This window comes from Aedes albopictus, chromosome 2, assembly GCF_035046485.1.
Source record: "Aedes albopictus strain Foshan chromosome 2, AalbF5, whole genome shotgun sequence".
NCBI lineage: Eukaryota > Metazoa > Arthropoda > Insecta > Diptera > Culicidae > Aedes > Aedes albopictus.
The window spans coordinates 127548355-127573163 of record NC_085137.1 but is presented as its reverse complement, the minus strand read 5'-3'; the positions used below and the strand labels follow the sequence as shown (position 1 = coordinate 127573163).

Here is a 24809-nt window from a genome sequence, read left to right as displayed (position 1 = left end):
TTTAGAATTGATGATCTCAATAGATATTTTTTTTTAGTACAACAGCTTATGCTAGTCCATTACGATAGACTCATAATTGATGAACTGACAACACTGTCACATTTTTTAATCCTTATTATACTTGATATTGTTCAAATCAACACAAAACGTCTTAATATGGCATCGAACAATGTTTTTTTTACGAAATTTTTAAATTGCAGCTGATTTTATATGATATTTTATATGAAAAAAATGAATAATTTTTCTTTAAAACGCTATATCTCAGGAACGACGCAAATTACCTTGGGAAGTTAAGCTTTTTCTATCGAAAATCGTCTGATAAACACGATGGAATCAAAATTTTTAAAATCAAAATATACGTATTTTGAGAAAAATCGATTTTTAGTTTTAAAATTGAAAAATTGATATCTGGCAACACTGTATCAAAAAAATAATATTTTACCTGAACGATTTCCTTTAAAAAAGCCGAAAGTCGAATATGTGTATGTGCAATCGTTTCAATGATAAAAATAAAAGAAAGAGAGGATAATTTTCATATCGGCCAAAACGAGGGGTGCTGCCACGGGCCGAGGGGTGATCCGATCGGCACCAAAATTTGGATTTGTTTGCCAAAGCTTGTCAAATGGTAAGTCTCTTATTTCGACTATACTTCCTCCAACACTTAACCGATTTTGATGAAATTTTTATGGTATTAGCTACACATAATGTACTATTCTTGGTCAAAAATCAGCTATTTCATGCACAAAAAAAACCAAAAGTTATACGATATTTAGTGTGTCTCACTTTTTCTGAGTACAGTCTTTAGATTATCAAAAACAGGGTTGAATAAAAACACCTCAGAAAACGAAAATTTACACAAAAATTGAAAGGATTTTTCAGCTTTTCAACAACTTGAAGCGATTAGAATTTTTACGGCAAAACATCTGCAAAATATTGATTTATTTTGGTAGTTACGTACACATAACTCCTCTCTCTCTCCTCTTCTTGGCGTAACGTCCCCACTGGGACAAAGCCTGCTTCTCAGCTTAGTGTTCTATGAGCACTTCCACAGTTATTAACTGAGAGCATCCTCTGCCAATGACCATTTTGCATGTGTATATCGTGTGGCAGGCACGAAGGTACTCTATGCCCAAGGAAGTCAAGGAAGTTTCCTTTACGAAAAGATCCTGGACCAACCGGGAATCGAACCCGTCACCCTCAGCATAGTCATGCTGAATACCCGTGCGTTTACCGCCTCGCCTATATGGGCGTACACATAACTACGCCGGCTTTAAAATTATTAAAAAAAAACAACATTTAGAAAAATGATCGATATTTTAAATCCCCTATTTTTAGACCAAGCTTTGACACTGCGTAAAATATCTTTACTGGTTATAAAATTCGGTTCACTGCTGAAACCACATAGTCAATAAATTTAAAAGCATGCCCAATTTTAAGAATTCGATTTTTTAACTTGGTGTGTTTTATATTTGAGAAAACGTAATTTAGCAGCATGGAAAAAAAAGGTTCCTCAAAAATGGCCTTTTTTCCATTTTTGAGAATTAAGAATGCAGTGAAATTTTTTCTTGAAACAAAGAAAATACCGGGTTCAAATTGATCTCCGGGTTGAAATTGTTCAGACGTTTTGTCGTTAGATGAAGAATGCTTTAAATAGTTTCCTTACATATATCGTTTAGTATATGTTTCCTAAATCACGATATTTGGAAACTGTTTGAAGTATGCTTGATCTAACTGAAAAATGTCTGATAAAGTTTGACCCGGAGATCAAAATTTTCGAACATTATCATATATTTTTTGCAATATCATTTTTAAAGGGTGCAATATTTTAAAAATTTTGATAATTTTTCTAAAATCGACGCTGGCCTATTTATCTTGAAGAATTTATACAGTATATTCAATATTAAAATTACGAAAATACCGAAATTGTTTTTAAGAATTTTTATCGAATGTACTCAAATTTTCTGTCAAAATAGCGAATTCATCTAGAAAATTTCAAGGTCTTTCAGAAATACCATCATGTTGTGTTAATTGACAAGTGAACGGGAAATTCTAAAAATCTCTAAATATCTTTATCAGCGAAATTTCACACGGTGTAAGTTTGTCGGGATTATGATTTGATCTCTGGTTATGTGCTCTGAACATCCCACCAGGTCCACTCTACTTCCAAAATTCTGGCACAAACTAATCTAGAGTTATATGTATAAAAATATCTACCTCTTCTTAAACTTTAACAAGATTAACAAGTGTTTTAGAAACAGGATTGTTTTCATTCTTTATGCGTGTCATCGTGCGTGTTAAAGGTCTAGAGTTTTGCGTTTACAGTAAACGCATATTGCTGTTGAAAGAAGAGAAATAACCAATACAAGGAGCAAAACTTATTATTTATAATAAGTATAATGTATAAATAAACGATTTTTTTTCGAATTTTTTGTAGATTTTTGTAAAAATGGTAATGCTGAGTTTTAAAACGTGCCCCAATCACGCAGTGCCCATATTAGCAAAATAGCTGAATACTAAGAAAAGTAAATAAAAAGAAAATAAAAAACTTTTTTAGTAATAAAAAAAAGTTTTATCAAGAATTGTAGTTGTGCTGTGATATAAGCGTGTATGCCGTTGTTTTAGAATATTACACTAGTTTACAGCATTTTTTAGCTCGGTAAGCTGATAATCATTTATAGTGTAGAATAATGCCCTGAGTTGGAAAACGTGAAGGAAAAAAAATACAGTAGAGCGGAAACGATAGACTGACGATTTGATATCGATTTTTATTTTTTTTAAGCAAAGTTGCTCTCTTTATACACTTCATTCTCCGTAACCAATGCACCGATTGAGATGAATTTTTTACTGTAACTCGCTCACATCTTATGTTTTAATAGAACGTTGCGTAAAAAAAATGTTTTTTTTTCATTAAAAAAATTAAAATCGTTTGTATTATTTTTTTCAAATTTTTGCCTAAATTTGAGGAGATTGTCCCACATACTCACCAATATCTCGGCGTCCACCAATCTGAACTGTGTTCAGACCAAGGTTGTTAACCGATAAATTATCGGCAGTTAACTCAACGCAAACTCGATAACGATAAAGGTTACTCGATACTCTCTCGATAACGATAATCGAACGATGAATCAACGCGAAGATCAACGTACCTTCGATAATTTTCCGATAAATCTAGTTACCCTAGTGACGGCATCAACGACGAGTCAGATCGCGAAGAAAATTTTTCGGAGACGTTATCGAGTCGACAATTTCCACAGTTAACTGTATCGCCGATGACGTTTCCGACTGAAGACGTTATCGTTATCGACGATATACGATAACAAACGTTAATTTATCGATTAACAACCTTGGTTCAGACGATCGAAAAATATTATAATTTAATTTTAAATTAAAAAAAAATGAAAATTGGTAGACTGCAATGCAAGATATAGAATTTGAGTAAAATCCATAATCCTAAAAACCGTAAAACTCGATTTTTGGGTGAAACTAAAAAAAACTGTTCTACTTTTGTTTTATTTTGTAAACTAGTGTTATGTTAAATTATTAGAACATAGATCACAACATTCAGTTATCTATACTTACACATGTGGTGTTGAATAAAATGTCCTATAGACTATTATTTGTAGTCTGGTTGTTCTGATAGTAAGTTCCATTATGGTAATAAGTTATGGAGCATTTACATATTTACACAGCGGTTCACGATGTTTAGTGGATGCCCCTAATGTATTTCTGTATAAATTATACTTATTTGACCCACACATATGTGTCCAAGTAGGAGAGACCATATTCCTGCATATCTAACACATCCATTGCACAGCAATAATAGTTAATGTGACCTTCTTGCATCGGACTCCTGCGGTGAAAACAACTCCAACTCCCAGTACCCAGCCCATGCCGAACAACGTGACAATTACGTTTTGTTTTGCAACTCATAATGACACACATCCGAATCCAATAATATAGGATTGTTATCATACTCGTTAGTGGCGATCATCCCATTCATTCACTACTTATACCGAGAGTGCTAGCGGTTTAATAAATGATCAATCCGATCCCAGATGCTAATAGACAAACGGTGCGGTTTTTTTTTTTCATTCATATAAATTATTGCATTTGTCGTAATCGAATAAAAATAAAAACAGATAAATGTCACTGCAGGGTAGGGGGCAATTGATCAGGTGCTGAAACAGTTTTTGTTATCAGCCGCCCGATGCTATTGCATGATATGTCAAAGATGAGCGTTGTGATCGTGCACGACCATGCGATCTTCCTCCGGGCACTTATTCAAAGGGATTCGTCTGATATTGATATGACATAGCGAACAAAAAAATGTATGGAATGTATAACAATCGATTAAATAATGAAACGTGAGACGGTTAGTTAAAAAGATGGTAGTTCGAAAAAAAGACCTGAAGTCAAAATTTTAAACTAATAAAAAAACTCAACTCTATTTCCTAGAAGCCTACGTCTATAAACAACCGTGAAAAAGTAATTGAAGATGCCAAAATAAAACCAATACAAAAACAAACCGAAAGAAAGATACCAATTTTACGAATAATCAGACCACATGATCGGAACAAACCGGCGGGACGGCGCAGAAAGTTTCACTTTTTTCTCGAATTTGTGTAAAGATTCGAAGACAAGCTTCCAAATAAGTCGTAACCTTTCCCCCACGGAGAGGAGGAGAGAATCGATCGGCAAATGATTCACCGCAGCCGAATCACCGGACGATATCGAGTTCAATCCAGATTACCGGAACGGAAAAGGCGAAGGTAGCTGTAAGTAGCAGGGATCGAGAGCGATCGAGATCAAAATGTTAAGTCACTTTCCCTCAATTAGCATGCGTTCGCGAAGAGTATCGATGATTTATTCGGGCGGACGGGCGGAGGCCGGTCGCCATTCAAATAGTCATTCGATATGGCCGATCGGTCAGCGCAGCGCATATTTGAAGATCATCTCCTCGACACAGAGCCGAGGGAAAATGAAATCCCCCGGATGAAGTTCCCACCAGACCAAGACAAAAAAGGCGGCAGGCAAATAGGAGTTCTGTAAAGTATCATATGGGAAGATGAGTCGATCATGATGGACGAACAAATAAACCACATTAGCGTGATCGATATGTCGGATCAAACCGAATCATCGCTCACTCAGTGAGCCAGCGGCGGCGGCGAATCTTGATCAATCAAAAGGATTTACATAATTCATCTTCTTCAACGTCGTCGTTGTTGTCGATAGCTTGGTTTGGTTAGTGATTTGTATGGTTGGTACTGGTGGCAATATGAAGCGAAATCGTTTCATCGAAGAGTTACAGATAAAGAAATTCTTCCGGTTATTTGGTACGATTCTAGCACCGACGAACCGACGTGACAGTGGCGATCCAAAACTGTCCCCCCCTAATTTAACGGTCGACCAGCGAAGCGAGCGATCGCTTCTGTCAAATCAGCGCAGACGCGAACCGTTTCCTATATGAACACACAGGGGTTTGGTGTCGAGCTATCAAATCATCGCGAGCCGTTATAGAGGTGGCGATAGTGTTCGGCTATTTTTCATCATGGCGTCGCGGACAACAAATTTGAATTTATTTGTTCTAGCTGTCACGTCGGTTCGTCGGTGATTCTAGTATATTCTTCAAATTTTTCTCCAAGATTACCTTCCGGAACACCACCAGGAATTGTTTTATGGGTTCTCACAGAATTTATCAAAATTTTCCCAGAATGTCTATAGAAAAAAGATTCTAGCAGGATTTCCTAGATTGGATTTCAACAAGAATTTCTTCAGAAGTTCCTCCAGGTATCCCATAAGAATGTATCCTTGTCCATGTATTTCTTTAAAAATTTCTCCTGGGATTCTTCAGAAAATTCCTTCAAGAATTGCTACAGAAGTTCGTGCAAATATTATTTCATGTATCTCTTCAAATACATCTGAAGAAGTTTTTTCTATGGTATTTTTCCATGTATTCTTTTAAAGATTTCTCAAGAAATTTGTTTAGATATTTCTCCGAGATTTTCACCAGAAATACCTCCAATGATTTCTTTAAAAGATTCGCAGGAAATCGCAGATCCTTTCACAAATTTCTATAGACTTTCTTTCAGAAATTCAGAATTTTTGAAACTCTTTCAGAAATTATTGTTGGAGTTTTTCCAGAGCTTCCTTCAGGTATAACTCCATATACGCGGGCATTCTCTCAGGTATGTATTCATTTAGATATTCTTCTAGAAAAATGTCAAGAGATTCTTCTGCAAGTTTCTCCAGGAGTTTCTCCAGAAGTTTCCCCAATGGTTGCTAATGATTTATTTGAACCTTTCTTTAGTGAATCTTTAAGAACTTTCTTTTCCGATAGTTCAGGATTTTTTTCCAAATATTCTCACATAAATTCCTACAAAAATCACTTCAGAATCTATTCTTTGGCATTATTTAGGGATTTTTTTATAATAAGTTCTTCCATAAATACCTGCAGTTCTTCGAGGTATCCAGAGACGCCTTCGGAAATTATTTTTTTTAGAAATTTCTCCTGTGGCTCTTAAAAGAATTCCTTAACGTTGTTTTTTTTATTCTGCAGGATTTCCTACAGAAATTTGTTCAGGAAGTGCTTAAGGAGTTTTTATGTACTAATCCCTTCAGAAAATTTATACGTAATTCTTCTAAGAATTCCTTCAGAGGTATCTCTTGGACTTGTTACAATGAATAAAATGTTTTGCGGAACACTACACATGCATCGCGCCCCTATATGAGACGACATGCAACGAGTATCTTGAAATAAAACCCTACAAATGTGCTATTTCAAATGTCGTATCGCGCTTCACGTTGGGTGCCAACGTAACAAAAAATACATTGGAAATTGGAACCCTATAAATGCAGCATTTTCTTTTCCTAATTGGGTTGCACGTTTGGGCGCTAACACAACATAAATGCACAAAACACATCCCAAACTTATAACTTGCGCCCTGTTACCCAAATGCATAACGAGGTTCAATCTCAGGATGACGGTTTCATATTGTTTTCGGTCCATCAGTCTATCCTGGGATTGTATTTTTTCTTGCTGGTTGTCTGTAGTTCGCAGCGATTGTTGCTTACAATTTGGGCTAGGAATTTCTAATCCTAAAGAGCATCCTGATTTGGGCAACAACACAAGACCCGAAATGGCTGGAGTGCTATAAATGCGCATAAAATTTCAGGGACATATGTGCAAACCACAGTATAACATACAAAATGTTCATAACAATTTACAAACGTAACATACTCCATGCAACAACGAAAGAATTTTCTATGATTTGAATTCTTTAATACATGAAAAATTCTTAAAACTATTTTACATACGCAACAACTTCTTTATAAACGTAACACACTTTATAAGAATTCCTTTAAAAATTCTCCTGGGAAGCCTGAGGAATTTCTTACAGAATTCCACTAGTACCTTTGTCTGCAATTTTGTGCAGGGATTTTTGCAGACACGTTTTAAGAGATTCATTCATAAATTCATTACGGATTTCTTTAGGCATTTCTCCAGAAGCTTCTAAGCAATTTTCTCTTGAAAATACTTTAAGAGTTCCTCCATAATTACCTCATATTTTTTTATAATAATTACGGAGGTATCTTAAGTAGTTTCACCTGGTACTTTCACAGGCATTCTTTCAGGTATTGCTCCACAGATAAAGGATTTTGTGTAACTTCTGGAAGAACTACTGAAAAAAAAGCGTAAGAATATCTTAAACAATTCCTGTAGAAATCTCTGAAGGAAACCGCAGGAGAAATCTCTAAGAAATATCTGTGTAATTGTTGAAGATACTGCAGGAATCACTGATGGAATTTCGCAGGAAACTGCTGGCAGAACCTTGGGAAGAATTTCGGAATTGAACCGTAAAGGATTTTTTAAGAAAATTTCAGAGGAATTTCAGAAAAACTTCATGACAGAATGAAGAATTCTCTTGCTGAAACTCCTGAAGAAACCCAAACATTTCTAAGAAAGTATCTGGATATATTTTTGAAGGAATTCCAGAAGGAATTTCTGATTCAATCTTCAGTAGAAACGCTGTGGAAATCTTAGGAAGTACTCTTGAATAAATCTCTAGGAAGCTAAAGAAAATCTCAGCGAAATTCTTGAAGAAATAGCAGGAGGAATTTACAAAGAAATTCCCAGATAAATATCTGGAGAACCTCCTCAGGAAACTTTTGGCAGAATTCTTAAAAAAAATTATTGAGGAAGTTCAAGAAAAAATCCGGCAAAAAAATATTTATTCAAATTCTATGATAATTTTCTGAAAGGATTCCTGAAGCAATTTGTGATTGTATTTCTGAAGGAATTCCTTGAGAAACGTCTTAAAACGCAGTTGTGAAGGTCCGTAAAAACTCTTGAGATATATCGAAAGGATTTTTTAAATTTCCTTAAGAATTCGGAGAGAAGTTCTTAGACTTATGAGGAAACGCCGGAAATATCGCTGGTGAAATACGTGGAGGAAATCCTGAAGGAATCTCTGAACATCTGCAGGAATCACTGGAAGAATTCTTGCTTGAATCACTGAATGTAATAGTGCCAGAAACTCGGAAGGATTACTGCAGGGATTTCTGGATAAATTTCTGAAAAAAAAATCTGTAAACATTCCTGTGAGAGTTTTCTATGAGGTGGGATATCAATTTCTGAATAAGTTTATGATGGATTTTTTGAAGAAATATCTCTGGCACATTTTCTGTAGGAACTAGTACAGCAATGTATGCAAACGCCCTGGCTGAACATTCCAAAGTTATACCTGGAGATATTTCCGAAAGGTTTTCTAAAAGAATACCTAGATTTCATAATCCATCTCCAACTCCACGTTCCATAACATACCTAAACTCTAAAGAATTCTTGGAGAAATCTATAGAGGAATTCATGGAGGAATCCTGATCTTTCGATTTGACGAAGGAATCGCTGAAAGTATTTCTGAAGAAATCCGTCGATAATTTTCAGAAAGAATTTTTGTAAACTATGCCACGTTTTCTCTATAAATTTTCGAGCGCACCGGTAACGACACGCACACATTTTACGCCTGCAAGCACACACAAAGACAACTTCAGCAAAATTTAAAAAAAAATCAAAGGTTTGTTTCTGTTTTTACCTGTTATCTTAAATCAAAATAACAAAAAAAAACGAGCTCATCAAATGAAAAAAAGTTCAAATATTAAACTTTTTAGTTATTCGTTATAATTTTCTTACACTTATTATTGGAAATACAGGGGATAGATAAAACGATCGGGACAGGTAAAATTTTAACTTTTCAAAATATGGTAAACTAGCTGGAATTTTTCGAAAAGTGCATCAAAAATTCTCAAAATTTTTACTGTAATTTTGTCAACTACTTGTCTATGAATAGTCAAAATTTGGGAAAGATCGGGCAATCTATGTATAAAAATGAGTTTGAAGTCCTTTTGAGGCAACAAAACTCACAAACGGGTGGATCGATCGGGATGACTCTTGCATGGTTTTATTCGTATTCATGGTGGCTGTGTTTATATGTACAAAAAGTTACGAAAATCATTTGAAAATGCATGAAAAAAGTAAAATTTATGAATTTTAATGAGCTGGGAAGAAATTCAACCCGATCGAAATAAAAAAAAATCTAGAGTGCGGTGCTGCAAAACCTTAGACCCTTTGATGTCAAACCATCACAATCGGGCAAGGCAAAGTTTGCCGGGACAGCTAGTTCTACATAAAATGAAAAAGATTCTAGTAAAAGTCATAATTATCCGATAGCCAACATTAAACTGTTATATCTCCGGATTCAATGAACGGAATGTAATGAAAGTTTAAGCAAAACTTCAACATCACTTCAAAATTCAAGATGATAGATATAGTTCATTTAAAATCTCTCTAATTGACTCTAAAATAAATATGTTTTAAATGAAGTAACAAAATGTCCGGCAATAAATTGAAAATAGTTATGAAATGTATGTTAAAAATAGCTCAATTTACTAAAAAATCATATAATAAATTAAATAGCTATAACTGTTTCTCTTATAAACAATTTTAGGTATAGTCAAACGTTTTTCAAAGCTTATTGTATAGGTCATGAATGCTCAACGTTTCATTACTTTCATTGAATCCGGAGATATAACCAGTGCTGAAAAATTCATTTCGTCATATCTAAAGTCAATCACCCTCAGCTCATTTTAGAAGCTGAACCTGAGAATATGGTATATGAAAAACTTGTGCGGCTAGACTAGTTCTGCAAGAAAGTCACGGAAAACCCGATATTTTTTTAATATTTAAGGTAAATGTCACGGACTACCTTTGAAAAATGCCAAATGATATTCACCGTGAATATCATTTGCATTTTTCAAAGTTAGTCCGTGACATTTACCATAAATTAAAAAAATATCGATTATTCCGTGACTTTCTTGCAGAACTGGTCTAGCCGCACAAGTTTTTCATATACTATATTCTCATGTTCAGCTTCTAAAATGAGCTGTAGGTGATTGAATTTAGATATGATGAAATTAATTTTTCAGCACTGGATATAACAGTTCAAAGTTGGCTATCGGATAATTATGCCTTTTACTGGAATCTTCTCATTTTAAGTAGAATTGCCCGATCTTTCTCAAATGTTGACTATTGATAGCCAACTAGTTGACAAATACACAAAAAAATGAGAATTTTTAATGCACTTTTCGAAAAGTTACAGCTAGTTTAACATTTTTTGTAAAGTGATAATTTTGCCTGCCACGATCATTTTGTCTATCCCCTGTAGTTCCTCCGATTCTGCTGTCAAAACAGGCAGACCTATGTATGTTGGATTCAGTCGTTGAACTCTCCTCTTTTGATTGTTCGCTATTCATATAAGAGAATTATTAAAATTAACATCATCGTGATTCGTGATCCACAAAGCTGACGCACACGCATCAAAGTGTTTGATATTTATGCCAATTACAAACATACAATCTCATTGCCCACTGAAGCCAGGTAGGTACACTGGTCGCAAAGCAAGCATTCAGACAACATCAGCTGGAAGCAAGTTCGAATCAAACATCCAGCTTGACCTAAACCATAACAACTTGGTTTTATTTTCGGCCCGCAAATAACTTGCCCCAAACGATTCGACACATCACCTCCTCGATGGAAGCGCTGAATGGAATTGTTAAAGATCTTAAGCCACATTTCCAAATAATTCCCATTTTCCTTCCCAACAGCAACGTAAACAATGGCAGCTCCCCTCCTACCGCGTGTTAATCGTTCCACGTGAATGTAATCTTTCGGGAATCGACCTCCTCTCGAATGCAATCCAAACCTCCTCCATACTATAATGAAATGATGTGTTGTTGGAGATGGTAATGATGATGAAGGCGGTCGTCAACTGACAAGCACGCGTTGGGGTCTTTTCGGGAACAGTAAATCTTTCGTGGCCCATCTTCACTTTCCTCCGTGCGTCACGGCCCCGGTGATTGATGTGGTCGTCCCGAGTTGATTGGACGGTAATGAAATTGATAGCACCAGAATTGCAGTTTTGGGCTGTGGAACGATTGTCCTCAGAGGTGAGTCTATAAATAATTAAAAAAAATAGATAAACTTTTCGGGTTCATATCCGAATTTCAGTGAAAAGTTTAATCTGATTTCAATCTGAAAATCATCTTTTCAACGTTTCATAAAAGTATCCTAAGGAATTTTGATACGAATCCTAAAATACGCAATTCCTTTTACTGTCAAAAACCCAATTTCCCTCAGTGTAACATTATTTTGTCGTAAAAATGAACCGTTCCACAAAGTGTCCGAATTCGAATGAAAACTAAAACAGCAACAGCTGGCTGCGTCCACCGGACCAACCTGTTGAACTTGCTGCAGTTAGTATAGCTATAGCAGCAGTTGTGAGCAAGCTGAGCGCGCAGAGATTTAATAGGTTTATGATAAATGGAACCAGATAATGCCCGGGTCAGTTTGGTTTTCGTTCTTTTGGGGTCTGTGCGGTTTCGCATTCGGATTAGAGGGTTGAGTTGTGGGCTAGGTTGTTCGTCCGTCGTGTGTTGTTCAGGTTGTTTGATCTTGGAACACTTGTGAGTTTCGTGACAAAAGAATGCCATATTTTCTGTTCAATTAAAAAGCAGTTGGTATGTTGCTGGGAAAAAATAGTTGATGAGTTCAGTATATCTAACACATGTTGGTTGAGGCAAGATGAAGAATGCCGTTAAGTGTAGATCTTCTAAACATCACACAAAAACCTTAGCAAAATATTACTTATCCATTTTTAAAAATCAACATAAAACGCGATTTGAAACTAATTTCGTGGATTGGATACTCAGTTTTCTTTTGGTTATCTATAGATTTTGTTTGTGTATCATAACTTTAATCAAGTTTAATGCTCCGCTTCTTCATCTTCTTCTATATGGCTCTACATTCCCACTGGAACTTGGCCTGCCTTTCTCCAACTTAGTGTTCTTTGAGCACTTTCACAGATATTAATTGGAGGGCTTTCTTTGCCAGCCATAGCATGAATTAGTATATTGTGAGGCAAACACAATGATACATTATGCGCAGGGAATCGAGAAAAAATTCCCGACTGGAACGGGAATCGAACCTGCCGTCTCCGGATTGGCGATCGATAGCCTTAATCACTAGACTAACTGGAGACCCTGCATACTTATCAAAAATTGTAATTTGGAATAGAATCATTCTCCACGATTTAATCCGCTGAAAATTGAGAAAATCATGGTAGGAGTCAACAGAGAAATTATTTTTCATAAGTAGCTCTAAAATCCGGTTAAACAAGCTTTTCCCCATCTTCAGGATGCAGAGGGGGCCTGGAATTGGTTGTAGGTTGCCGAGATCCCCACATATTAATGTTTCAGATTGGTGGAGGACTGATTAAAAACAAAGTGAAATGTCTTTGCTCATCACTTTTGCAGCTCCCCGACAAACCTTTGAACTTGGGAGCTTATTTGTAATTTCAAACAAAGCCAGAAATTCAAAAGTTTAAAAACTTTTGAATGTCGGATAAGGTTAGAGTAAATTTTATGTATATTTTTTTTAGGAAATGCTTCCAGTTTCGTTTAAAGTTGGCAAATTTTAAACCTTGATAAAAAATTTAAAAAATAATAAATTGGATACAGATTTTCGAGAATAGAAAACAACTGGCAACCTCGCTCCAGGGCCATTGAACCAAAGACAAAACGATGAAAACAATTTTCCTTAAACACAAAACTAAAAATCGATTATTAAAAAAAATCAAAAACAAAGTTATTCGAAAAAATCGACCTTTAAACACCCTATTATAATTTTTAAAAATTGCTCTAGCGCAATATGCAAATGACCTACAAAGTTTGTGTCTTCGGCAAAGTTTCTTTACATAGATTGAAGCAAAACTTTCTAGAACATTGCTTTAAGCTAGCTATAAAACTGGGAAATACCTGAGGAACGCCCTTAGTTCTATAGGCGGCAATAAATTCGGGCATTTTTTTTTTTGGGAATTTGTACGATATTATACTTGAACATTTTTTTCCGAAAATTCCATCGGTATTTACTTTGGAAACTGCTTCAACCATTTCTTAGGAATATCATTTGGCAATTGTTTTCCATCGTCAAACGGTTCAATTTTTTTCAAGAAATTTTTATCAATCACTGCGGGAATTTTTCAGCTTTCTTGTTTTTTAACTGCTTCAGAATTTTTATAGCTATTTGTGTTTTTAATTATTTTGTATTTTTCTTTCAATTTTTCCAGTAATTCCACTGTAAAGTCCATTAGTAATGCATTTGGGAAACAATTCGGAATTTATTCGCAAATTTCCAAGGAAATTTCTCTTCGGGAATAGCATTGAAAATTTCTTCATCAATGCCATAAGGAATTCATTCGGCAATTTCTTCAAGGAATTTTTCGGTAACTCCTTTGAAAATATTTTGTGAATTCTTTCATTAATTCAGATATGTTTTCGTGAATTCTCCAGCAATTCTTTCATAGGAAATCTGGTGGTAGTTTCTTTGGGAATATTTTGACATCGCTTCTTTTTTTAACAATAACATGTCTTCTATTCTTTTGACAATTCTTTTGGGAACTCCTTCGGTAAATTTCTTTGGATTTTTTTTAGTAATGGAGCTTTTCGGAATTCTTTCGGAAATTGACCGGAATTGTCTTTCGCATATCATTCTATGGAAATTACTCAAGTAATTGTGCTGCCAAAAGTTGAAAAAGGCGTCCATCTGAAAAAAAAAACCCTGGTCACAGAACTTTATGCAGACGCTAATGATACACCATGGAGTTCTATTGCGGGCTTGAATAACAGTTCGATCGTTCGCGATAGACAAAGTTTGGACTTGTTTTTGTTTTTGTCACATGCTGATCTAGCAAAAGTCGCTCCAGCAGTATTCCATCATAAGTGTTTAACATATTTTGAAGACCTGGACAGCTATAAATACCTGGTCGTCCAGTGGAATAGATCAATTTCAATCCTACCTTCAACCGGTGTTATTAATTGATCACTATAGTATCAGCTTCACAAAGCGGGACTACATCAGTTTTACTATTTTTGTCAAAAGTCCTCAAAGCATGTACTTTGAGAATTCCTGCGAAAACTTGTTTATGAATTCCTTCGAAAATCTCAATGAAAACTTCTTGCAACTCCTTGTGAACTTTTTTTTTATTGCATTTTTGTTCATTGATTTGGTCGATGACTATGAAAATGCTTTCGTAATATCTTTAGGACTTGCTTTGGAAATTCTCATAAGCATTGCTTGGGCAATTTCATTGGAAATTCCTTCGGTACCTCTTTTTGAAATACCTTTTGGAGCATCTATAAATGACGTAGCATTTTTGGACCATTTTCACACCCCCTGCCCATTTTAGCTTATTTTCCCAAACGTTATGTATGGGAAATTCTTAGGCAATTTATATGCAATTTCTTCTGCAAATTGATTTCTTCGGGATTTTTTCAGTCATTTTTTTGGTTTTATTTGACAACTCCTTTGAGAATTCCTTCAAGATTTAATTCGGCAATTGTTTTTTCTTTTTTGGTATTTGCTCTACCATTTGAAAATTTCTTCAGCAATTTGATTTGGGAATTTTTGAATTTCCAAGGAAGAGATCTATAAAAAATATCCAAAAGCATGGCCGAAGGAATTTCCAAAGGAATTGACAAGAAAGCTTCCTATGATGGATGGAAATTTAAGAAATTTCCGTATGAATTAAAGAAAAAACTGTCGTAGAAAATTTACAAATAAAGTGGCGAATGAATTGCTGTTGAAAATTCTACAGAGACTCCCAAAACAGTTGCTGAACAAGTTCCAAAGAAACTACCGAGAAATTGAAAAAAAAAGTTGTCGACAAAATTGTCGAAGAAATTTCTAAATGAATTGCCAAAATATTACCGAAGAATTTCACGATAGAGATCGCAACAATTCTAAATATATTTTCTAAGAAATTCCAAATGGTGTTAACAAACCAACTTCAAAAGCAAGAAGAAACAGGACTTCATCAGAAGTAAGAAGAAGAAATTTAAAAAAAAAATTAACTCCTAAACTACCAAGGGTCCAAAAAAAAGTCGGAAGTCCAACTTTGACAGGGCATTTCTCGGCCGTTTCTCAACCGATTTCAAAACTTTTGCAATGGAACCGGACAGGTTTCAAGATCATCGTCCATTTAAAAAAATATAAAATAGATGCGTCTACCCAAAGTTATTAAGCAAAAGGCACTTCCTAGTTTTTTTGAGAGCGCATTTTTTGCGCACATTGATCAATAAAACAAAATTTAAAGCGATGACATATGGTTTTTTCGACTCTAAATCATGCGTACAGCTGGAGTGAACATGTTTATGCAAAATTAGTGATTTTGAAGTACACTGATATTTTACCTTACTCAAAAAACTGCTAAAATGCCCTATTTTTTCCATAAAATAAGCAATAAATCAAAATTCAAAGCGATGACATATATTTTTTTGGTCTTAAATTGTTCGTAGGATTGTACTCGACATTTTTGATGAACAATGAAAATGTTCTAATTACACTCTTACTTTGTTTTACCCGGAAAACTACGAAAATTCCATACTTTTTACACCAAGTAGTCAACAAAACTAAATTTAAAACGATAACATGTAGTTTTTTAGCCTTGAAATGTTCGTATCAGTTCGGGGGACATACTTGAAGAATAATAGTGATGTTTTCATTACACTAAAATTTTAATTCACTCAAAAATCAACAAAAGTATTACATTTTTTACGCAAAGTGGTTAACAAAAATAATGGCTTACAATGCAAAGTAATTTTTTACCTTTAAATTATTCGTGAAAGCGTACTGGACGTTCTTGATGAGTAATAGTGACGTTTTCATGACACACTTAATTTATTTTACTCGAAAAGCTACAAAAATACCATAATTTTCATAAAAAACTGTCAATAAAACAAAATTTGAAGCCATATCATGTAGTTGTATGGCCTTAAATTTTCCGTTGCAATATACTGGACCTGTTGATGTTAACATTACACTAATATTTTGTTTTATAAAAAATGTACGAAAATACCACAAAAAAGCGAATAAGCCAAAATTTAAAGCAATGATATGTAGTTTTTCAACTTGAATTTATCGTAGAAGTTTAGTTGATTCATTTGAACAACCCTAGTGATGTTTTTATTACACTCGTATTTTATATCACTCAAAATACTAGGAAAATACCACATTTTGTACACAAAGTAGTCATAAAATAAAAATTGGAGTCAATGCATTATAGTTTTTTTTTCGCCATGAAATTATTTGTAAAAAATACTAGGCTTGTTTGATAAACAATAGTGATCTTTCAATTACACTCGTTGTTTTTTAATTTTGTTTATAAAAAAATAAAAAACAACTCAAATAAAGAGAACTTACTATGCGCAGCATATAGTCACATGTTGATGTACAGAAAAAAATATATTTTTACACAGATAATGATTTTTGATAGCTTACAGCACTGAGATTTTCACTCAGGTGGAGTACTGACTCTTTTTGTTATTTATAATTTTATAAAATTCTTCATGTTTTGATACAATAAATTAACCTAACATGTTTCATACGGCTTTTCCCATCATGCTGATACTCTTTGCGTTGCAATCTGTAATATTTTTTGGGGTTTAATATGTTTTTCAGAGCACTATCAAAGTTTCCCCAAAATGAAAATGTGATCCTCACTCATATACAAAAAAATATTGATCACCCAAAACCATTCAAACTGTCCAATCCTTACATTGCAATTATAACTGAGACGCCAGTACTTGTTTTAAAATTATTAAATCAGGAAAAATACATGGAATAATATTAGGGAAATTTACTGATAAACTACACACCTAGAAAATATCATGTAATTTTAAGGGTCCTGAACCTGACATATACGAGCATCTTCAAAAACACAAATTTAGAGGTTATAACATGTAAATTTACGTCTTTCAATACACCCCAAAATAAAACTATTTGTTTTTCTTAGCGTCTAGCAATCGCTAGAAACAGTTTGACAGATAAAACATAGACAAGTAAAATATTGTTATGCATGGGATTCGAACACCTGATCTGTAGGTCGAAAGCCACATCTTTAACCTCTCGGCTATTTCACCGAGTTAGAAGGTGGTTGATGAACGTGATACTAATTCTACGTTTCTGGTGAAACGGGTTTGTTGACATCTAACGCAACCAACCAGCACTTACATGATGCGCGTAAAATTGAGTCCAATTTGTGATTCAGTCTTGAAAACGTTTACGTGTTTTGGTGATTCCGTTCAGTGGAAATTTCAGAATTTCTTAGTGTGTATCAAAGTTACCCCGTGTTACGGTATTGCTTCAGAAACTCTTCTATATACATTTGTTTTCCAGAAATTTCCCAAAAGGTGCATTTATATTTTAGGATATCTATCGAAGATTCTTTCAAAATATTTTGTCGTGGATTCTTTTCGAAAATCTTTCAAAAATATTCCAGATATTTCTCCTTGGATATTTAGGGGTTCTATTTCTCGAGGAATTCTTTTAGAAAACTTTTGAAATGTTTCCGTGAATTATTCCTTTAGGTTTTAATCAGAAATTCCTCTAGCGATTGCTTGATAAATTTCTCTAAGGATTCATTTATAAAACCTTCCATAGATTTTCTCAGTGAATCCACCAAAGAATCATTTAGAATATTATCATATATTTTTTTCAGGAATCTCTTATTTTTTTCCTGGAGCATTTTTGAAGTTTTTTTTGGCTTTCTCCAGTTCTCTCAAGTTTCCATTCTAGTTCCCATGCAAAGTGTTTTTCTTTTATTTGCTCCTATTAATAGTTCCTTCTATGTTTTTTTTTGATATTTTAAGAGATTTCCGATAATTACTTCTGGAATTTCTGCCAAAGAGTTTTCCGATATTTCTCATGAATTTCTTCGCTGGTTTTCATCCGGAGTTTCTCCCGGGATTTCTCTTAGAGATTTTCCGAGTTCTTTCATGAATTTTGAAAATATTTCCTAACATAGCTTTTTTCCGAGATTTCCCAGTTCTTCTCAGAATTTCTTCCGAAGTTTCTTGCGTTCCTCATTGCAGAATTTCTCGCAAAAATCACGTGGATTCATTCCGATATGTCTCCGGGAATTTACAACATTGATTTTTGTAGGTTATCTCAGGCAGGAGATTTTCCGAGAAACACTCCGGGAAAAGTACAGTACTGGACGCATTGACCGATTTTCACACAAAATGCTTAAGTTTGGAGCTCTGTATTTCAGCTTCTAGAGCACAAACTCCGAGAATAATCTCAGGTGAAACTCAAAAAAAAACTCTCGCAAGAACCTTTATAAAACATCCCGGATGAAACTTATGTAGAAATCCGGGGAGACATTCCAGAAAAAAAAATCATTGAAATTTCTTTAAACTTCGGGAGAAATCCCAGAAGAAATTCCTTTAGAAAACTCGTGAAAAACTCCTTTAAAATCCGGGATGAGCCTTAGTTGAAATCCCAGCAAGAGTTTCTGTAAAAACCATTAAAATTCCGGAAAAATGTCATGGAGAAATACCAAGAGGAATACCGGAAGAAATCGCGGAAAACCTTCCGAGGGAAACTCTAAGAGAAATTTTACGACAACATCTGAGGTATATTCCAGAAGAAAAGTGAATAAATTCCACGAAAATTTGTTTGGGCAAAACGAAGGAGGAAAAACCCAACGAGAGACTCTGAGAGCAAACATGGGAAAACTTCTGAAAGAAAATCTATAGGATTCCCATAAAAACCTTAAGGAGACAATATTTGGATTTCAGAAATCCTGCAATATTCTCCAGGATTTTTTCCGGAAAGAACTGTTTGAATCTAGGGTAAAAACGTCGATAGGAATACGAAAGGATCTTCGAGAGGAATTTGAAGAAGAATCCCAAGAAACAGGAATAAAAGAAGGCTGAAAATCTCTCTTATAAAGACACATAACCTAACCTTAACCTTGGAAACCAGTAAAGTTCGTAACTTTTTTTTCAATTTCGCGGGATTTCCGATTATTTTTTGGTGATTGCTAATGCATATTCAGGAGACGCAAATGGACTCAAATAAATACAAATAAAAAAAATCCCTGGTGGATTTTCGGTTTGCCTTGTATTTTTTTTTTTCAGGTAGTAGATAACCTGAAACTAGTACCAAAAAAAATCAGTAATAGAAATCTGCATGTTTTTGTTTTGAATTTTGTGTTATTGGCTATTTTGTGTGAAAAATATGGCACATTTTTTTTAGTAAAACAAAATGTGGATGTGATGTGAACATAAAAATTTTATCAAATACATGTCTAGTACATTCTAACGGAAAATTTTAAGACTAACATTGTCATTGCTTTAAATTTTGTTGCATTGACTATTTTGTAAGAAAATTATGGTATTTTAAAAACCAGTTTGGTAAAATAAATTAAGAGTATCATGAAGGCGGTATTATTGTTCAATGTTCATCATTTCACGAAAAACATCAAGGCAAAAAACCAGAATGCATTCCCTTATATTTTTATTTGTTGACTACTTTGTGTGAAAAATGTGGTATTTTCCTAGTATTCCGAGTGAAATAAATTATGAGTGTTAAACATCACTATGGTTGTTCAAATGAATCCACTAAACTACTACGATAAATTCAAGTTGAAAAACTTTATATCATAGCTTTAAATTTTGGCTTATTCGCTTTTTTGTGGTATTTTCCTACATTTTTTTATAAAACAAAATATTAGTGTAATGTGAACATCAACATTTTATCAAAAACAGGTCCAGTATATTGCAACGGAAAATTCAAGGCCATACAACTACATGATATGGCTTCAAATTTTGTTTTATTGATTGTTTTTTTATGAAAATTATGGTATTTTTGTAGCTTTTCGAGTAAAATAAATTAAGTGTGTCATGAAAACGTCACTATTACTCATCGAAAACGTCCAGTACGCTTTCACGAATAATTTAAAGGTAAAAAATTACTTTGCATTGTAAGCCATTATTTTTGTTAATCACTTTGTGTGAAAAATGTGGTACTTTTGTGGATTTTTGAGTGAATCAAAATTTTAGTGTAATGAAAACATCACTATTATTCTTCAAGTATGTCCCCAAACTGCTACGAACATTTCAAGGCTAAAAAACTACATGCTATCGTTTTAAATTTAGTTTTTTTGACTACTTTGTGTAAAAAGTATGGAATTTTCGTAGTTTTCCGGGTAAAACAAAGTAAGAGTGTAATTAGAACATTTTCATTGTTCATCAAAAATGTCGAGTACAATCCTACGAACAATTTAAGACCAAAAAAATATATGTCATCGCTTTGAATTTTGATTTATTGCTTATTTTATGAAAAAAATAGGGCATTTTAGCAGTTTTTTGAGTAAGGTAAAATATCAGTGTACTTCAAAATCACTAATTTTGCATAAACATGTTCACTCCAGCTGTACGCATGATTTAGAGTCGAAAAAACCATATGTCATCGCTTTAAATTTTGTTTTATTGATCAATGTGCGCAAAAAATGCGCTCTCAAAAAAACTAGGAAGTGCCTTTTGCTTAATAACTTTGGGTAGACGCATCTATTTTATATTTTTTTAAATGGACGATGATCTTGAAACCTGTCCGGTTCCATCGCAAAAAAAAGTTTTGAAATCGGTTGAGAAACGGCCGAGAAATGCCTTGTCAAAGTTGGACTTCCGACTTTTTTTGGACCCTTGGTAGTTCGCGGGAGTTTTTACCCCCTCGGTAGTTTAAGTGTTAAGGAACATTCACAAAAGTTGCTGACAGAATCCCCAAACAGAACCATCACAGGAATTTTCAGAGGAATTGTTTCGGGTATAAATATTTGTTACAATTATAAGACTGAATAATTGTTTGATGTTATATGTTTATTATTCGTGCGTTCTTTGTGTTGTATGTTTCATTTTAACTTGTATATATTCCATAAATTTAAGGACAGACTCGTTAGAATCCCAAAATGGCCGCCACAATGGCCAACTTTGGCACCTACTCACGATTTCGAGGGCACAAATCTATTTGTAAACAAAACTAGCGCACCTGAGTTTCTTATTTTAAGCTTATTACAAGTGAGCAAGAACAGAATAATTTAATTCACTGTCGCTTGAAACTTGCTTCTTGAGATTTGTGCGTCTAAAGTTCTGATGCACTGTTGAAGCGGGATTTTAAGATGTTTGTCCGTAATGCACATTTTTAGGGTTTTGCAAAAATAGAGGCCCATGAAATGGAATCCCACCTTGATTGCCAACTTTCAGGCCACTTCGGGCAGCGGTCAAGTACTAGAGATTTAAACCTTTCCCTTGAAGTCCGTGGCAGGGCTCAAGTATCGAACCCCGAAACTGGACGCCCAATTAGGATTAAATTTAAATGACCAAAATAGCTGAGTCCGCACCTCTCAGATTTTAAGGTATTATCGAAAATATAAATTAAAAGAAAAAATATTGAAAAACTGACAAAAAAAAAACTTATTATTATTCTTGACCGTTCACGAAGTCGTCGACCTCTACCAGGTTCGATGTTGGATATTGTTTAAACATTTTTTTCCGACCCGTATTCGCACTACGTGATAAACCCATAGAGGTCTGCCGTTTTTTATGCGTTTCAAAATATTAGCTCTCTATTATTTATAATACCAAGTGTTTAGGATATAATTCGTGATTCATGCGTTTGCGATTCACACAATTTTCTAGTTTCCCATCGAGAATTGTCCACAGTGTTACCAGTTTTATTTCTCAGTTGCACGAACGAATTTAACTTGAGAATATTCTACTAATTTTAATGTGCATTTATAGGGGTTTTCTATCACTCAGGAGGAATATAAGCTCTGATGACAACCGGAGTGGTTGCAGATCATTTCTGGCGACAAATAACTGCAAGACAGGCAAACCGATCGCTAACACGGACATAAAAATGCAACCGTCTTGCATTAAAACCCGATTCGGGGTGGCCCATTAGGATTAGTTTTCCTAGGCAACATTAAGCTATGAAAAAACAAAACATTGTTCCAGGATTGACTGATGGACCAAAAACAATAAATGAAACCTCGTCATCCTGCGATCATAAATTGTTATTCCTTTGAGGATAACTGGGCACTTTTATATTTTGTGTTGTAAGTGTGGATTCGTGATGTTATATTTTCATGTGCATTTGTAACGTTCCATTCATTTTTCCATTCATTCAAAAATAGATAGAGCATTTTTATATTTCTATATCATTCAAGTAATACCGTGCGCTGAAAAACACTTTAACTTCCACGCCTTTTGAATGTAGAGATCCACCGGTAGATTTATTTATTGAAAACAGTAATTACCAGTGCGCAATAAATTATATAAAATTAGGAAATCCAAAATAACAACACACCTACATGAAAAGCAACCTAAAAGAATATTCTATATGCAATAAATCTCGAAAAAGATAAACGGTAGCCTTGGAGAAGTCCATATCTCTCATCAGCTTACCGATTCCAAAAATGCAGCTAGTTAGAATTAAGAATTTGGTGTAAAAAACTAGTAAAAGTTAAAATTTACAAATAAAAATAAACTTTAAAAAATAAGAATTTGGCATGTTTTTGTCAACTTTACTATCTGGTATGAGCAATCTCGGACCCTGAGCTTGAAGTGCTTAGAGCCTGAACCTAATCATCAAGCTAACGGAGTTCCTGAAACGCTTGCGGTCAGCGATAAAAGTTTACTCGATCGCTTACACACGAGAATATAACAATAATGTGCATTCCGTACCGATCCGGGGAGCGGCTTCAAGAACGTGGGAACCAATGAAATTATAATCGATCAACTTGAATAAATCTATCCGATGATTAGACCTTCGCCAATTTATCCACCACCAACCAAGCGAAAACCGGTCACCAGCCAGAAAAAAAAACAAACCTACCTTTGTTGCTAAAATTAGCGGTAACATTGTTCCAGAAGTTGAGTCGACAACCGAAGACGCGCATCTCTTTAACGCGCTCTTTCATATTCCCAAGGACACTGGTTTCGGTCAAGCTCACGCACGGAATCATTTAGGAGGCCTTGTTTGCTGCGGGTTCTGGCTCCCCCCGCCGCCCTGGCTTTGGTCCTGAAAACCGGATCACCTTCCCCCCCGAAGACCGATTTCTTCCACAGCGCTTGCGGCGAACCTGTATTTCTTCTCCGGCTGCCCGTAGTATATTCGCGCACAGTTTTCAGTTTCACTTTGCACTTAATGGCGCTGCGCCGCGCAGCAGCCGAAGGGCAGATCAATTTGCGGGCCCAGCAACGAACAACAATCGCTTCTCACTTTCTTCGATCACGGATTTTTTTCGCAGAACTTGAACTCGTCCAAATTGGCAAGAATTGCCTAGCACTTGAAACTCAACAACAACAAGCGCCTAGCTGGTGATTGGACATTGCGCAGTTAGTCGATGAGCCCAATCGCCGACGAAGACGAGAGTTCTTCAGCACTTCACTTCAAGGCGCGTTGTTATCTTGCTGCTGCTAGCTCCTAAACAACACACAGTTGCGCAGCGCACACTTACTTCACATCTTGGTCACCGAATTGACCAAGTCTCTCTGTTACTGCACTCGGTGACGCGGACGACGACGACGCTTTCGAGAGTGGCGCAGCCTCCTTCTGACGGGATGGTGGAAAGCTAGATGGGACATAAAATGGAAGGGTTGTAGAGCTTGGCGGCTACTGACGAGTTTAACCCTTTCTGAATGCAACGAAACTTTGAGGACGCGAAGAACTTGTGTTTGCAAGCATCATTCATAAATTGTATTTATGGACTGAGTTTTTAAATAACTAAACTTAAGGCGCAACAGGATGCATTTCCTCATAAGTTCCAATATGTTCCAAATCGGTTTCCATACACACTTGGAGGAAGGATCTAGGCAGGTACAGTGTATCAAACAATTGTCCGTACAACATTTTTTTCGTCAAAATAATTTTTCATTCGAATGTTCATAACGCTGAAATTGTTAACAATCAGGAACCATATATTGAATCTTCATTGATAAATTTTTGAGCGAGATTGAATAAGTTTTCTGAAAATTATAGAACTTTTAGCAAAACTTGATGGATTATTAAACTAAATTTCAATACTCTATATCTCAAAGAATATTGGATAAAATGTTTTCAAACTTTTTTGAGGGAACATTAACACATCAACATTTAATACGCAATCTTGTAAGGGTTAATTTGTTCACAACAAAAAATATGAAAAATTGTGTAGTTGACGATGTTTATAAATTTACCATATTTTACACATATAATCTGCAAAGCGTTTTCCACTAATAAAAGTGCATTAATTGAACGAAAAATGCATAGGACCTGCATATGTGGTTTAGTAGGTCCTGTATAAAAATATTACATTAATAATGTTTTAAGAAGTTGAAAACACTTGGCATTTTTATTTATTAAAATATGATAAATTTCC

The 24809-nt window shown here is 34.8% G+C and overlaps 1 protein-coding gene and 1 long non-coding RNA gene across 6 annotated transcripts in view; one reads left to right on the top strand and one right to left on the bottom strand.

Moving 5' to 3' along the window:
- LOC109423693 (tyrosine-protein kinase Btk) overlaps window positions 1-24809 on the bottom strand; it is a 471634-nt gene that overhangs the window by 174658 nt on the left and 272167 nt on the right. Inside the window, exon 3 of one of the 5 annotated variants that reach the window (XM_062850403.1) lies at window positions 23285-24023. The exons of the other annotated variants lie outside the window; for them this stretch is intronic. Within the exon in view, the coding sequence (XP_062706387.1) occupies window positions 23285-23414 (130 nt within the window). The 5' untranslated portion in view covers window positions 23415-24023. The remainder of the gene's footprint in view (window positions 1-23284; window positions 24024-24809) is intronic. 5 annotated transcript variants of the gene reach the window in all.
- Window positions 1-24809, top strand: part of LOC134287729 (uncharacterized) — a 473313-nt gene that overhangs the window by 438393 nt on the left and 10111 nt on the right. The window lies entirely within an intron of this gene.